Source organism: Pygocentrus nattereri, chromosome 1 (genome assembly GCF_015220715.1).
Source record: "Pygocentrus nattereri isolate fPygNat1 chromosome 1, fPygNat1.pri, whole genome shotgun sequence".
Classification (NCBI taxonomy): Eukaryota; Metazoa; Chordata; class Actinopteri; order Characiformes; family Serrasalmidae; genus Pygocentrus; species Pygocentrus nattereri.
In genome coordinates this window covers 27,682,494-27,700,291 of record NC_051211.1, presented here as the reverse complement: position 1 = coordinate 27,700,291, position 17,798 = coordinate 27,682,494, and the positions used below count along the sequence as shown (strand labels likewise).

General features: G+C 39.2%; 1 protein-coding gene across 1 annotated transcript in view; it reads left to right on the top strand.

Moving 5' to 3' along the window:
• Positions 1-17,485, top strand: part of dus4l (dihydrouridine synthase 4-like (S. cerevisiae)) — a 29,714-nt gene extending 12,229 nt beyond the window's left edge. Inside the window, exons 6-12 of the mRNA XM_037540377.1 lie at positions 806-907; positions 4,714-4,814; positions 5,429-5,570; positions 5,703-5,838; positions 9,259-9,361; positions 9,925-10,025; positions 16,369-17,485. Coding sequence (XP_037396274.1) covers positions 806-907; positions 4,714-4,814; positions 5,429-5,570; positions 5,703-5,838; positions 9,259-9,361; positions 9,925-10,025; positions 16,369-16,404 — 721 coding nt within the window. The 3' untranslated portion in view covers positions 16,405-17,485. The remainder of the gene's footprint in view (positions 1-805; positions 908-4,713; positions 4,815-5,428; positions 5,571-5,702; positions 5,839-9,258; positions 9,362-9,924; positions 10,026-16,368) is intronic.
• The last annotated feature ends 313 nt before the right edge of the window (positions 17,486-17,798 follow it).

The window sequence follows — 17,798 nt, the reverse complement described above, 5'->3', positions numbered from 1 at the left end:
TGTTTAGGGTGTTTTTGTGTAGAAGGTAAATCAAATGTAGGGATAAGAGTCAAAGACTTGACAAAGACATGAATCTGTGTCATCATATATACATCTTATAAACTATAAGCTATAAATGGCATTCACAAATATGACTCCTACCTGTCTGCCAATTCCTGGTTCAGTATGAAGAGCCTGCGTTGAACCAGGAGGCTTATGGAGGAATGTCAGCATTGGCTAACTTTGGAACTTGTACATCATACTGTAAAATACATGCAAATGTATTTAGAATGAGTTGGATCAGTTATGTGCTTCATTGATATTAATAATGCAAAATATCAGCCCCAGTATTAACCTTCTTTGCTCATATATCAGTATGGGTATAGGGAGAAAAATAATTGGATTGGTGCATCCCAACTTTGTATCCAAGAGATGTTATGAGATTATGGAGCTCATTTTGTTTTTCAGACAAGATGGTGTCCAAAATGTGCTCCTTTACCTTTGCACTAATGTAGACAACAAGTAATGAAGCTTATATCCTGTTGTGCAATTTCAGTGCCATTTGTACAAAAGCAGTTTTAGAAAATAGAACAGTAACTTAATCTTTAAAAAAAAAAATGGTCAAATTTATTATATTATCAAGCTATCAAAATTTACTGCACTACTCTGCCCTTAAATATGGGTAGTTAATGTTGCCTTATTTCCTTAATGGTTCACCCTGCACTCCCTCAGTGTGGCTTCTTCCTTCAGTTGTGTTTTTCCCTGTAAAGAAAACCATCAGTAGTTTTACAAATGTTCTTCTCAATTGCTTTCCAGCAGCCATTAGGCCTACTGAGATGACTTTGCAGTGGACTGCAGTGGCTTTGTTCCTCTACGTTGAGATCGGAATCCTTGTTATCCTCTGTCTGCCTTTCATCTCGCCTCAGAGGTAAAATTGAATTGAGTTTATCCTCATTTCTAAAAATTCAGTGTTTCAAAAGGTTGAAGGTTTGGCATTCAGTCTCTGAAGTAGTCAAGTAATAAATGAAGAAAAACTGCTATTTTGAAAAAGTAAATTTTCTATTCTAGTTTTAACCATTTGCTATATTACCAGTACTATTAGGGCTGCAATGACAAATGGATCAAATCAGCAACGTCAGTTTTAAAAACTAGTTGTGAGCTATTACTTGGTCTGACAGCGCTTATGCTTTCCATCTAACATTACAACAATTATTTAAGTAAAATACAGAGATCAGAGATTGCAGTACAATCATACATACACACACACACACACACACACATTTTCTAAGCTGCTTCTCCCTCATGGTCATGGGGTACAATCATTTCAGTTATATGAAAACACTTTCCACTTTAACATGATCTAAAACGGTGGTGTCCTGTAAAGCTGAGCTTACCTGATATGACAACTTTACTATGCATCTCTCACAACTTGACTGTGTGAGTATGAGAAACCCTCTGCATCTACTACAGAAGCTCAACATGTAGGGTAACATTAAAGTCATTGCCTGCTTTTTCAGTTAGGTCTGTTTTAATATATAAAAAAATAAATCACATTGGCTGATGTTTGCCTACACTGCTTGGTTATTCTATACAAATCCATTAACACAAGAACAGTGGTTTAGGTCCCTGAAAACTTGTGAAGGACTGGTTCATTATTTATGGAAATAATCACTGGTTGTAGTCTTTATTAAGACCTTCATTGCGGTTCATTGCTGAAATGGAATTATACTTGGTAAAAAAAGTAATTTGACTTGCTTAGGATTTGGTTCGACCTGTATTGACTTAGGACTTCAGTTGGGACTTACCTGTCCTGACTTGAGATTTACTTGTTGCTTGCAATACAGTTATTTGCTCCCACCTCTGCTAAGAATCCGACTCCAGTTCCAACAGTAAAGCTTGGCTCAAGGACATTGCGTGGTCACCAAGGAAGCACGGGGGCTCTCTTCAACCCAGTCACCAAACCCAATGAAGGTTCTCTCCAAATTTGTTCAACATGTTTCTACCACGTAAACCTGAAGAAGATTCTGCACAAATTTCATTAACATTTCTGTTCCTATGAGAACTGATGCTGGATCATGTTTACAAAAACACAGGTCTATTCTCGCTCCACCTTGGAGTCTCTGATCACACCTATGTGCTGCTGATCCCCACGTATCAAGCGCTACTGAAACAGGAGAAAACAGCTATCAAAATGGGGCTGAAAGGAGAGATGTCAGATCTGCAGCTGTTCACTTTTTGGGATCATGTTTAAAGATGCTGCTGCATGTGTGGATCACAGAGACTTGGAGGAATGTCATCCGTCATCAGCCATTGACAACCTGAGCAAGTTTGTAGATCAAGAATGTTTAGGTCCTGGAGATCTTATCCCCTAGAGAGTTCAGATCAAAAGGTGTGCAATTTGGCTTTCAGATTAGGTGACAGAGTGGTATCAGGAACAACAAAACCTCACATGCACTGAAAGTTCAAAGCAGTAACCCACAACATATGTTGCAGTGTAGTCAGACTGCCGTTGACCACAAGATTAAGAATTGCCTGTAACCCAACTATGCCACGCTGGCAGGTACTCAAATTCTGTGCTCATTTACTTCATATTTTTGAAACATAACACAACACTGAGCTAGTAAGGATCACATCTCCCCTTGACCAGGTGCTGTCTGTCTGCAGCTGATGTGAGGAGAGCCCTGCTGAGGGGTAAATCAGTGCAAAGCTGCTGGCCTTGAGATCATTCATGGACATGTTGTGAATGCGTGCATGCATGCACCAACTGATGTCTTCACAGACATCATCAGCATCATTCTCTCCTTTGTAAATAACTACCACCGTGTTGTAACTATTATTAGTTATTGTCATGACTTGCTTTGAGTGGTTGGTCATGGCTCACATGTTGGACTTCATCCTGCTGACACTGGGCCCCTAGCAAGAATCCTACAAATAAAACTGCTCTACTGAGGAAGCCATAACATGTCCCATCCAACTGATCTCATCCCATTTGGACAACAAAGACACATGTTAGAATTCTGTTTATTGACTTGGCATGCAACACCATTGTACCTCAGCAGCTAGTCATTAAACTCCACTCACTTGGACTGAGCTCCTCGATCTGCATCCAGGTTCTAGAGTTTCTGAGCAGCAGGTCTCACATAATCAGGATACAGAACATATTGTCATGCTCTAAACACCAGAGCTCATCCAGGGTTATCTGCTGTACAATCTGTGCAATCACATTATCAAGTTTGTCGATGACACTGCAGTCATGGGATATGACCTCTCTCTGAATAACAGCAAAACATTGTGCACATCCCTCTGCACCAACACCAATACTTCAATGGAAACTGAGTGTGCACATCACCAACAATCTCTTCTGGTCCCCGAATACCTTGTTAGTGAAGACACAACAGTGAATCTAATTTTTAAGGAGACTAAAGGGGACTAGGATGAAATTTGTTCTGAAGAGAGCACCCTGACCTGCAGGAATGCTGTTTCATGTGGAAGCTGCTCCACCTCAGAGAGGAAAGCCCTCCAGTGACAAATGAGGACTGCCAAGCCATCACAGGATCATAGTTTCCTGCCATCAAGGACATTTACATTGAACAGTGTATGCACAAAGCATGCAGCATCAGCAAAGGAGCCCTCTCATCCTGCATATGGCATATTCTTCACATTGATCTGTTGCACTGTACTTCACACAGCCATTTTATATAGACAGACACTGTAATCTGTATGCATCGCCTGCTGTGTTTATCAATTTCGGGTTAGGCTGTAACAGAAAAGAGTGTGGGTTCTCTCCCCAGTCCTGCCAGACTAAGCTGCAGACACTTTGAAAGAAAGCTAGCTTAGATTTATTTATACTTTCTCAAAGTCTCAATGGCGTTGAGAAAGCCATTATCATTTTGCAACATGGGACAACCACATGCCAAAATAATAAACAATACAGCTAAAGTTTTTTAAAACGAACTAAACCTGAAAACAAACTGAAACCGAACTAACCCAAACTCTGCTTACTCCCTGTTTAACACCAGGGGAAAGGAATTTCATCCTCTGTGTTCCCAAGAAATTCACAAGAGTTTCACAAAGCTTTCTTGGTTTCATGTCTAACAAAGCTTTAATGGGTTTCACAAACTCTAACAAAGGTTGCACAAATCTAACAAGCAAGAGTAGAGTCCCACACCAGTCTGGTCTGGACAGGTGTACTTCCAGGTCATGTCTGAACGTCTCTCCAGGTAGTGGCTCAGTGACCTCTTCTACTGGGGACAATCACAGACCTGCACCAGAAGAGAAAAACACAAAGCAGCGGACAGTAGCCAACACTTTAGGTGGTCATAACACTATGTCTACTGTTATGCTGTTAAGGACGATTTCTGATAGGAAGTGTGCACTGATTGTACAGCATGTATTGCTGCTGATGATCACCAGCATGAGTCACTCCATTATCTGCTTTCACATCTGTACTGGCCTGTGCTTAAAAGTAGGGTAGTTATTGGACATTATAAAAAAAACTCTTTTATACATGGTATTTGTACTGGTTATCTTCTGTATTTATTGTGTCTGCTTGTACTGTTGTCTGCTGCTGTTCTGTTGCACCATGCCCTGGAGGAACTATGTTATTTTTCGCTCAAGGAATGACAGTTGAGCTGACTTTTGACATTTATTAAGTGCTTAATAACTACCCGAACAGGATGTCCTTCTCCATGATCGAAGGTTTTATGTTGTTCTGTGTCCTGCTGTTCTTTGCAGATGGCAGAAGATTTTCAACCTGAGCATATGGAACAGTATTGGCCATTTCTGGAACAAAGGATTCCTGGCGATGATCATCATCCTCATTGTTCTTTTTCTAGGTATGTGAAGTTATTCTCTTTGTGTTTTGCAGACCAAAGCTGTCACAATCCATGCAAAATGTCAGAGTTGTGCTTTAAGTAGATCATATTATTATTTGTTTTTCCAAAATGGTATGCATTTATACTTATAGCTCAGTTCTCTTGATCAAGGTCAAAACAGAAAATGATACATTGTTGTATTTTAGCTCTGACTTGCTTAGTATTCACACTACTACATAGTAAAAATTGTGTGCAGTCAAATGTGTACATTGAGTATTTTACAATGATTTCAAACGTGCCTCAGCCTCATTTTAAGTCCCAAACTAATTGTTCGATAATTACTGATTCAGAGCTTATGACGAGATCAGACATACTTCATGTTTACATAATACAGACATACAGACATGTTCATACTTCTAAAGAACCGCACCAGAGTTCGTTTTGAAGTGAACCTGCTCAGGGGGTCTCCGTCTGCTTCTTTGGTGAATGACAGCATTCGCACTTGCTCTAACGAACCGCACTAACAAAGCAAACTTGCCAGGTTTGATTTTAATCGTACCAAACCTGCCAGTTCTAAACACACTCTAAGTAAACTATTTGAGTCTATGCTTTTGTGTTCTTGTAATTCATGGTAGATGCTGTGAGGGAGGTTAGGAAGTACTCTGGAACTCAGCCCAGTAAAGAAGCCATGCCTAGCATGTATGATCACTTGCATATGAAGCTTTTCAGAGCCCAGAGGAACCTGTACATCTCTGGTTTCACCCTCTTCCTGTGGCTGTAAGTAACATCCTTAACAATAAAAAAAGACCATTGACTGACTAAGACCAATCTTTGTTTCCTAGTAAAACCTCTTAGCTCTGACTCCTTTTCTTTTAACATGTTTAATTATGTGGCATCTGCATTTGACAGGGTCATGCGACGAGTGATCATGCTGATAAATCAGCTGGCTGTGGCTAACAACACCAGCAAAGCTCTTCATGCCCAGACAGAGGCAGCTAATCAGGCTGCCAGGCAGTATATGGAAGACATTGAGCAGCTCAAGCAGGTCTTTTCCCAGATTTTTTAGAAATATACCCTAAACACAAGCAAGGTTGACTGTGCCTTTAGATTTGAATATAAATCTCATTATATATGTGCATGTTGCATTTTTTGTGGAAAAAATATTTTTAAATGTATGGTCTCAGAAAAGGGGGAGTTTTTGCTGTTGTAGCCCCAACTGTTTGTTCAGTGATCATTAATACACTGGCTGTAGGTGGAAAAACTGCTGGCACATTATTTAGCATGTTTTTGTGTATTGACACAGAAGGGACTTTGACCTTTATTTATCAAAGTTGTGTATGGTCAAATCTGATTGGAAAATAAGTGTGCACAAATTTCACCATCAGTTTTATTATTCATCAGTTTAATCTTTGACTTTTTTTTTTTTCTTCAAACTCACATCTGGCAGAAGTGTGTGTACATTTGCATGTAATATTTGAACAGCCTGAAAACTGCCTGATATGCAGTTAAATAATCAATATTATTGTCAATAACGAATAAAGACAGTAGAAATTAAAAACAGTGATCACATCACTAAATTTACATTTACAGCATTTAGCAGATGCTCTTATCCAGAGCGACTTATAAAAAGTGCTTTGTCTACTTGGAGAAACTGTCTATGCTAGGTACAAAGAGGTTAGAGAGAGAGCTATGCCCATGTTGATGCCTAGAAAAAAGGAACAGATTTAAATACAGCACATTTCAATACAGTTTAATAAGTGCAGTGCATACATTACAATAAGTACTTAACTCAGTGCTCACTTAAATGCTGTAAAAAGAGATGTGTCTGTGTTTTAAGACTGCAATAGACAGTCAGTAGGAGTTTGTTCCACCACCTGGGTGCCAGGACAGAGAAGAGTCTTGATGCTTGTCTTCCACACATCTTGAAGTATGGTGGGTCAAGCCGAGCTGTACTTGAAAACTTGAAGGGCTCAAAGTACAGTTTGAGTAACTAACTGTGCACTTGTTCTTTAAGTGTGCACTGATATAACCAAATGCTGCCACTATAAGTTCTATTTAAAGACTTTTGCGCTATACTACCAATCCATCAAATAACTTTCTCCTTAAAATACAAAACAGTTTACCTAGTACAATAAATGCTCGATTACTGCAGTATTCTTGTTCAAGCAGCTACTTTTTGAGAGTAATCACACTACACAATCACGTTACTGGCACAATCACGTTAACCAAGGGAGGGAATCATGCTCTGCTTCTGAATGTCACAGTACATGTTGGAATCCATGTTTCCCTCAATGAACCGCAGCTCCCCAGTGCCGGCAGCACTCATACAGATCCAGATGATGCTACCACCACCATGCTTGACTGCAGGCAAGAGGCAGTTGTCTTGGTACTCCTCACCAGGGTGCCACCACACATGCTGGACACCATCTGAGCCAAACAAGTTTATCTTGGTCTCTTCAGACCACAGGACTTGTTTCCAGTAATCCATGTTCTTGGACTGCTTGTCTTCAGCAAACTGTTTGCAGGCTTTCTCAGCTTGAGAAGAGGCTTCCTTCTGGGACGACAGCCATGCAGACTGAGTTGATGCATTGTGTGGCGTATGATCTGAGCACGGACAGACTGACCTCCCACTTCCTCAACCTCTGCAGAAATGCTGGCAGCACGCATATGTCTATTTTTTTAAGCCAACCTCTGGATATGATGTTGAACACGTGGACTCAACTTCTTTGGTCGACCCTGGCGAGGCCTGTTCTGAGTGGAACCTGTCCTGGAAAACCGCTTTATGACCTTGGTCACCGTGCTATGTTTCAGGGTGTTAGCAGTCTTCGTATAGCCTAGGCGGCTTTGTAGAGAGCAACAATTCTATTTCTCACATCTTCAGTGAGTTCTTTGCCATGAGGTGCCATGTTGAATATCCAGTGGCCAGTATGAGCGAATTGTACTCAAAACACCAAATTTAACAGCCCTGCTCCCCATTCACACCTGGAACATGGTAACTCTAACGAGTCACATGACACCAGGGAGGAACAACGACACAATTGGGCACAATTTGGACATGTTCACTGTGAGGTGTCCTCACTTGTGTTGCCAGCTATTTAGACATTAATGGCTGTGTGTTGAGCTATACAAGCTGCACACTGACTACTTTAAATTATATGAAAGTTTCATTTCTATAGTGTTGTCCCATGAAAAAATATAATAAAATATTTGCAGAACATTTGCAGTACACACACACACACACTCACTCACCAGGCACTTTAATAGGTACACCTTGCTAGTAAAAGGTTGGAACCCCTTTTGCCTTCAGAACTGCCTTAATTCTTCGTGGCAGGCTTTCAACAAGGTGTTGGAAACATTTCCCAGAGATTTTAGTTGGTTATTTGAGTTCCTGTTGCCTTTCTATCATCTGTCATGCATATTCTCCTCTGACCTCTCACATCAACAAGGCATTTTCGTCCACACAACCGACGCTCACTGGATATTTCCTCTTTTTCGGACCGTTCTCTGTAAACCCTAGAGATGGTTGTGCTTGAAAATCCCAGTAGACCAGCAGTTTCTGAAATACTCAGACCAGCCCGTCTGGCACCAACAACCACGCCACGTTCAGAGTCCCTTAAATCCCCTTTCTTCCCCGTTCTGATGCTCGGTCTGCACTTCAGCACGTTGTCTTGTCCACATCTACATGCCTAAATGTACTGAGTTGTGGCCATGTGATTGGCTGATTAGCTATTTGTGTTAACAAGCAACTGAACAGGTGTACCTAATAAAGTGGCCGGTGAGTGTGTGTGTATATATACACATAATTGTCTGCACTTGCACTAGCTTGGGAGAGGGTTTCTTGTGAGGGAAGTACAGATGGAAAAATATGGCCACTGTCATTCAATCAGATTTTAGCAGGCATTTGACAGCAGGCTTAGTGTTGACAAAAGTCAAAAACTAAATGGTACTCCATGGATCTGTTCTGTAGAGGCCTATTAACTTGCAAAGAATCAGCCACAAAAAATATCTCAGGTATTATTATATATTCACATTAAAATTATTTGTGGAGGCTGAATGTACATGACCTCTCTACAGTTGGGTTTTTTCCAGCTCATTAGATTTAAACAGTCATGCAGTGTGTGGGCAGATTTGAATTGTTGTCACTCTGCGGAGGCATGCAAAATATGAATGACATTTCAGTCACTCTCAGGTGGCAGATCTTGTGCCAATTTGTTTAAATTGGAATAACCGGTCTTTGGATTAAATTGGTGCAGGCTTTTCACTGAAACATTTATATACAGTTATGTGCAAAAAAAAAAAAAAAAAGATGTTTTGTTAATATGATTCTACATTTTGGAAAATTGTTGGAATTACCTTTTAATTACATGACAGAGTGCATATTTGGAGTGGGGACTAGAGTTCTCCAGGGCTTGCACAGGATAAGTGTTGACTGGTAGGAGGTTTTGAGGTTGTCTGTTTATTTTAGGCTCTTACAGATGATGCAGAGGGGGGAAACCGTGGACAGAAGAATGAGCTTCTCAGAAAGGAGGTGCAGAAACTAACAGAGGAACTGAAGATATCTGATGAAGGTGGGTGAAACAATCTGTAGCTTATGTGTAAGTAAAAGGCTGAATTTAGAAATACTGTTGGTATTATATATATATATATATATATATATATATATATATATATATATATATATATATATATATGTATGTTATTATCTTTAAAATATGTGGAATTGTTTTATTGAACAAACTAGGCCGATTTGAGGAACTTGCTTTTATCAACTGTTTGGGAACATAAAATTGATCAAAACTTGTCAAAAATCTACATTTTCTTATACAAAGAATTATGAAAATTTGACAATATTCATTTCCACAGTATTGATTTTGTTCAAATTGGATGTGATTACCTGCCTTCTCTTTCTTCTTCTTCAAATTGAATTGGAAGACACAGGCTACCATACGCACTCACTCTCTGAGAAAGTGTATGGTAAAGATTTGTAAAGGGAAACGTGTCAGTGATTTCTGGGCAAGTTCTGCTGCTGATATTGACATTTGTGTTCAGTTGATCTCTAACCCCTTTGAGAGCTCAGCTAATAAATTTCTCATGTCATGCACATACATTTATCATTGGTTTGACTCTGCAGCTCTGAAAAAGTCCACGTCAGAAGTTCAAGTCATGAAGAAGCAGACAGAGAGCCTGACCAAAGAGTATGACCGTTTACTTCAAGAGCACCAGAAATTGCAGGTAACAGACTTTCTCTAAACGTAGTTGTGAACACTGTCCCTACACTAGGCCTGGGTGATATGTAAAAATAATTAGCACAGTATTTTCTATTATGATTAGCATGATTAAAGAATAGTTCTCATAGTCCTCAGTCAGTCTGAGCTGGCTTGACGGATACATGCTGTACCCACCAATGATCAGTCAAGTAGTATCCAATTCAAGAGAATACAAATTTCCTCAAATGCTGTGCTGAGTGTTGGTAGCCAAGCAAAGAAGCAGTAAATACTGAAACCTATAACAGTTTCTTTGATATAATTCTGACTGAAATATTCTACATACAGCATATAATGACCATTCTGAGTTTAGCTAAAAATGTATTCCACTAAAGGAAAATGATGTGAACCCTTATATTTTGTCACTTGTGGAATATCTGTTTTGTAGGTAGTGTAGGTAGTAATGCAAAACTCTTAAGCAGGGAGTGGTGGACTATTCTCAGCCCAGCAGTGACACTGAGATGTTTAAAAACTCCAGCAGCACTGTTGTCTGATCCACTCATACTAGCAAACGACCACCACCAAATAATATCTGCTATGTGGTTGATCACTGATGAATAGGGTAAAGATGGGATAATAATTCATGCGGAGAAACAAGTGGACTACAGCCGCAATTGTGGAACTACAAAGTGCTGCTATATGGTATGTAGAGCTGACAAAATGGGCAATAAAGGTGTAACAAATAAAGTGCTCAGTGAGTATAGAGGGGCTTCTTTACTTCACATAACTGTTTATTATAAAAACAGAAGACTCAAGGTCATGTGTTATCACAAATAGCATCATAACTAAGGTGCTTTCAGCTGCAAACAAACCAGAACCATGATGTGAGAATTTGTGACCAATTAAAGTCAAAAGAGCGTTTGTGAGGTTGGGCACTGATATAGGACGAGAAGGCCTAGCTCACAATTTACATTCCAAACGTCCTAAAAGGGGCATTGAATTAAGGGCTGTGTGCAGGCCACTTGTGTTCCTTCACACCAAACTCATCGAACCATGTCTTTATTGACCTCACTTTGTGTTTAGAGGTAAAGTCATACTGGACCAGGAAAGGGCTCGTGAAAAGAGAACACTTAAATTTACTTAATAAACAGTAAAATGTGCATGAGTGTGTGCACTGCCAATTCACACACTAAAACACACACACACACGTTTTCTAAGCCACTTCTCCTTCAGGGTCACGGGAATGCCAGTTCAGATGCCAATAATTTTGACATGCATGTTTTTGTGAAAAATGCTCATCTTTTATCATCTCCAAAAAAGTTGGGACACTGTGTAAAATGTAAATAAATATAGAATGCAAATCATGTAAACCATATTTTTAAGACAACATATCAAATGTTGAAACTGAGAAAGTTTTTGAAAAGTAGTTAAATAGTTGGGATGTGGTCAAGTTTACCACTGTGTTTCACCTCTTCTTTTAACAACACTCTGTGACAAATTGCTGTTGTTTTGTAGGCAGTTTGGGGGCTCATTTGCCATATTTTTCATTTAATAACAATCCAAATGTTTTCAGTGGTAACAGTTCTGGACTGCAGGCAGGCCAGTTTAGTACCCAGACTCTTTTAATATGGAACAATGCTGGTGTAATAGATGCAGACTATGGTTTGACATTGTCGTGCTTAAATAATCAAGGCCTTCCCTGAAAAAGATGTCGCCTGGATGGCAGCATATGCTGCCAAAACGTGTAAATATCTTTCAGCATTAATGGTGCCTTCACAAATGTGTATATCCCCCATGCCATTTGCACTAATGCACCCCTGTACTGTCATAGATGCTGGCTTTTGAACTGTGCACTGATAAAAATTTGAGTGGTCTTTAGCCCAGAGGACACAGTGTCCATGATTTCCAAAAAGAATTCCAAATGTTGATTCATTGGACCACAGGACACTTTTCCACTTCCCCTTGGTCCATTTTAAATGAACTCTGACCCAAAGAAGGTGGCAGCATTTCTGGATACTGTTTTTGTACAGTTCCTTCTTTGCATTTTAGTGCTTTAACTTGCATTTGTGGATGCAGCAACAAAATGTTTTCATAGACAAAGGTTTTCAGAAGTGTTTCTGAGCCAGTATTTCCAACAGAGAATCATGTCTGTTTTTAATGTAGTGCTGCCTGAGGGCCCAAAGATCAAACAAATACTGGTTTTTGGCCTTGTCTATTACATACAAAGACTTCTCCAGATTCTCTGAATCTTTTAATGTTATTAGGGATGGGAATCTAGGAACTCTCTAGGAATCTCTCTAGGAACCTCATGATTCAATTTGATTACGATTCAGAGGGTTGCGATACAATTATAAAAAGCTAATCGTTTTATCAATTTCTTTTTTCTCACTGTGTGTGGATTACAAGTATTTGTAATGATCTATAATGAATTTACTTCCAATATCGTTTATTAATAAAACATATGGAAGTGATGTGGCAAGTGAACTAGAAGGCTCTCATTTAGTGCTATTGATTGGAGCACATGAGACACTTGCTGCCACTCATCTGTGATAAAATGCACTGTTACAGTAACATAAGATCCAGTGGCAATGGATGTCCATACAGCACGTTACAGTTGTCTTACACTTTTTCTTTCTTTTTTTTATTTTGTAACTTTGGTTTTTTGGTCTCATTGTATGTCAGCAAAACATCTTCAAGACCCTGGTTCTCAACAACTTAGAACTGGCGTGCAGGCTGCAGGTCACATAGAGTGCCTTGAAAAAATATTCATATCATTTCAACTTTTCCACATTTTATCACGTTACACCTGCACACTTAAATGTATTTTATTGGGATTTTATGTGCATATATATATATATATATATATATATATATATATATATATATATATATATATAATAAAATTATACATAGTTTTTACAATTTTTAATAAATAAAAATCTGAAAAGTGTGCCGTGCGTTTGTATTCAGCCCCCTGTCCTCAGATACCCCTAAATAAAATCCAGTGTGACCAATTGCCTTCAGAAGTCATCTAATTAGTAAACAGAGTCCACCTGTGTGTCATTTGTTCTCAGTATAACTAGAGCTGTTCTGTGAAGGCCTCAGAGGTTTGTTAGAGAACATTAGTGATCAAACAGCATCATGAAAACCAAGGAGCACACCAGACAGGTCAGGGATAAAGTTGTGGAGAAGTGTAAAGGAGGGTTAGGTTATAAAAAATATCCCAAGCTATAAACATCTCACGGAGTACTGTTCAGTTCATCATCTGAAAATGAAGGAAGGAGTATGGTACAACTGCAGACCTACCAAGACATGGCCGTCCACCTAAACTGACAGCCCATGCAAGGGAGCACTAATTAGAGGAGCAGCCAAGAGGCCCATGGTCACTCTGGAGGAGCTGCAGAGATCTGCAGCTCAGGTGTGAGAATCTGTTCACAGGGCAACTATCAGTCATGTACTCCACAAATCTGGCCTTTATGGAAGAAATCCATTGTTGAAAGTAAGCCATAAGAAGTCCTGTGAGCAGTTTGCCACAAATCTGGGGACACAGCAAGCATGTGGAAGAAGGTGCTCAGGTCAGATGAGACCAAAGTTGAACTTTTTGGCCTAAATGCAAAACACTAACAAAACAAAAACTAACACCGCTCATCAACCTGAACACACCACCCCCACCATGAAACATGGTGGTGGCAGCATCATGCTGTGGGGATGCTTCTCTTCAGCTGGGCCAGGGAAGCTGGTCAGAGTTGATGGGAAGATGGATGGAGCTAAATACAGGGCAGTCCCTGTGGAAAACATGTTAGAGTCTGCAAAAGACTTGAGACTGGGACAGAGCTTCACCTTCCAGTAGGACAACGACCCTCAACATACAGCCAAAGCTACAATCGACTGGTTTAGATCAAAGCATATTCATGTGTTAGAATGGACCAGTCAAAGTCCAGAACTGAATCCCATCAAGAATCTGTGGCAAGACTTGAAAATTGCTGTTCACTGATGTTCTCCAACCAATCTGACAGAGCTTGAGCTATTTTGCAAAGAAGAATGGGCAAAAATTTTACAAATGAAAATAAAGGGTGGCATGCATTTATATTCAGCCTCTAGATGTGCAAAGCTGGTAGAGACATAGCCCAAAATACTTGCAGCTGTAATTGCAGCAAAAGGTGGTCCTACAAAGTATTGACTCAGGGGGGCTGAATACATATGCACGCCACACTTTCCAGATTTTTATTTGTAAAACATTTTGAAAAGCATGTAGAATTTTCTTTTCACTTCACAATTACTTGCTCCTTTCTGTTGTTCTATCACATAAAATTCCAATAAAATACATTATTAATTAAAATACATTTGTGGGTGTAACGTGACCAAAAGTGAAAAAGTTCAAGGGCTATGAACACTTCCTCAAGGCACTGAGGCAACGCAGTCTCGCCTAGCTAACGAAAAGGCAAAGTGAGAGATTTGATACAAATGGACTTATTCACATTTATAAGCAGCGCAGTTAGTTTCCTTGGAACGTTAAACCTGCAGTGAGAAACTGTCAAACACTAAAAAGGTGCAGAGATAAAGTCTGCCTCATGTTTGAATTTTCCTGTTCCATCTTAAATGCCCGCATTCTCCAACGTGGCCTCATCCACACACTTAGCATTGTGGGGCAGTCATGGGCTGGAGGTTAGGGAACCGGCCCTGTGACTGGAAAGTTGCCGGTTCAGCACATGACTGAGGTGGCCTTGAGAGACACCTAACCCCAAACTGCTCACTGGGTGCTGTGGATAGGGCTGCCCACTGCTCCAGGCAAGTGTGCTTACTGCCCTCTAGTGTGTGTGTTCACTAGTGTGCATGTGGTGTTTCACTGCACAGATGGGTAAAATGCGGAGGTGAAATTTCCCCGTTGTGGGACTAATATGTGTGACTTATAATTTAAAATGGTGCCGCATTTACATTCTGGCACCTCAGGCAGAATTTAAGGTAGAACGCAGGAATTCGAACAAGAAGCTGGAGAATGAGAAGTGACTTCAGCCTCGTAAAAACAGTCGACGTTGAGATGTTTTACAAGAAGCTGTTCTACATTTAAAGAGAAGTTTTCTGGGGGAGATGGGAGGAAAGCAGCTAAAGCTTAAAGCAGAGCAAAGTATGTCTGCATTTTTGTTTATATGTTTAGCCTATACAAGGACATTAGCACATACTGAGGCATGCTGGACATAAAATGTTCCCAAGGTGGTTTGAGTTTTGTTGAAAGGACAAAATGGCTCTTCTTTACATTTGGGTTGTGACTCCTGACGTAACCTGGCATTTAATGCAGAGTGTGCTGGTCAGATTTCTCGCTCTTCCAGTTGTGTTTTTTGTTATGTGCACGTCAAAGAGTGTCTGGGTTACTGCACTTCCAAGTTCCGCCTTTTGTGTTCCATCAACATTATGTTATAAATGAAATATTTAGAAAATCAATTTTTGACATTTGTGAATTGATTTAGAATCATCCACGTCTGCATTGCGATGCATCTAAGAAACACCCCCCCCGCCCCCCACTGCTAGTTATTATATACGGCAGATGATGAAAAGCAAAAAATCTCTGCTGCTTTATATTGAAAATGTTATACTTGAATTGTTGCAGTATTTGCTTGTACAGTCTTTCACAGAGTCGTGAACCCCTCCTCATGTTTACTTCTGAAAGACTCAGTCTCTCTGGGATGCTCTTTTTATACATGGTCATGTGACTGACCTGCCAATCAACCACCAGGTGCTTTTAAAATTTTTTTTTATTAAGCATTACACAACTTAACCAGCCTTTTGTTGCCCCATCCCAACTTTTTTGGAACGTGTTGTTGGCATCAAATTTAAAATGTGCAAACATTTTTCAATAAACAACATTTTTTTGTTGTTGTTTTTTTGTGTTTTTTTTTTAGTTTCAACATTTGATATATTATCTTTGTAATATTTTTGTACTAATATATGGTTTACATTGTTTTTATTAAAATTTTGCACATCGTCCCAACTTTTTTGGAAATGTGGTTGTAATTACAAGGTTACATTTCTCTCTGTTTTTGTTATAAATTAGGCTGATGAATTGACCTTTTTCAAATATGTGCTTACCTTTACCAAGGGTGCCAATAATTGTGGAAGGCACTGTACACACACACATACACACATACACACCCACAGTTTCGTTTATTCAAATAAAAATGAGCTAAACCTCTGAGCATCAGTTAAGTGTGATACATGATGATTTGTAACAAGACATTGGAAGTAATGAGAGTGATCGAGTGGCCTTCTTAAAGGACACATCTCATGTGAAATGATTTTCTGTTACTGTGTACACAAATACAAACATCACTCACATCATCACGTTCTCACCTGAACATTTTCTGTTTCTGTCCTAGAATCAGATGGAGATTGGCAATAAGAAAGATATGTGAGCAAACCAGTCAGCTGGAAAACGGCACCAAAGTCATCATGGCACTACCCACTTTCCCCCAGGGAATGGGAATGTACAGTTTTACATGGTGTTAATTACAGCAAATGTAGACTTTTTGGAGTTAATTCCTTGGATTTTTTTTCACAATTTCTGCATAAATAAATGCTTGAAATCTAAAGTCACTTAGAGTGGGTTGATGTAAAATTCTCAATTCTAAATTGTCCACAGTGGTAGCAGTAAGAACCAGACATCTCAAGAGTTTAACGTTTCTAAAAGCTCCTTCACAGAAACGGTAAATGGTTTCAGATGTCAGATTTCAAAGACACTGGTTTTATGATGGTTTTGAGAAGGATTTGTCCTCTAACATGTTAATAAAGACTCCATCCATGGTGGAGAGGCACATTCAGGGTGCTGTAGGGCAACATGGCACCCCCAAAAAAGCATGTTTTTAAGATTTATCACTGTTCTTCAGTTGTCAATGTTAAATCTAAAAATGTAGAAAGCACATGTAGGTGCACTGGTGGTTTTATAATAAATAAAATGGAAACATTTGTGTTGTAGACATCACGACTTCCGTTTTTTATCACCACCACTGTAAAGAAAGTACAAGTGGGTGTGTTTCCTCTACAGTGATCCAGTTTGCCCCAAAACACCCTGAATTCTTTGATCACTTTTTGGTGGAATTTCTGTTTAAATACAACACAAAAACGTGTTGTCCTTGACGGAATGCACAGAGTTCTTTTTTAACTTGGCTGTTTTGAAAGTGTAGGTACAAAAGTGATGCTGGATGTAATCTTTGATACATTTAAATGTATAGGTTCTGTTTGATGCATGTTTTCAGGTTGTTTTTTTGTTTTCTCAGCATAAATCCTAGGAAAAGACTCATTGCCAAAGTCAAAGGAAATCAAATAGAGTTACTACTTCAATGGTTTGAGTTCATCTTTTTATATTTGTGTAATGGAGTTTTTTTAATGGTTGTAAAACAAAGCAGCAATTCCCAGTAAGAGTTGTTTTTAATGAACTTTAATTAAGATGAAACTATATGTACAGGTACAACAAATAAACATCACAATGAAACCATTTCCAGACGTTTATAGATGCTTTGATGCAGTAATATACACTGTAGCCTGTATGATTGCGTCATTGTTGTATATATTTGTGTGTGGTACTCTATAGAGGTAGCTAAACTAGACCTGAGTTTGGTCTTCATAAATTGACACATTGTAAATAACATACTACAATGCATACTACACTGTTGATGGAGATTACTATAACAAAATAACAATCCTATGCAGTGCAAATTGCATAATTTGTAAATAGTCGATTATTTTCTCTTTCAGTTGAGGTAGCTTTGTTGCAGCTCATTTCAGTCCAATCTTTTTACAACCTGAGTGG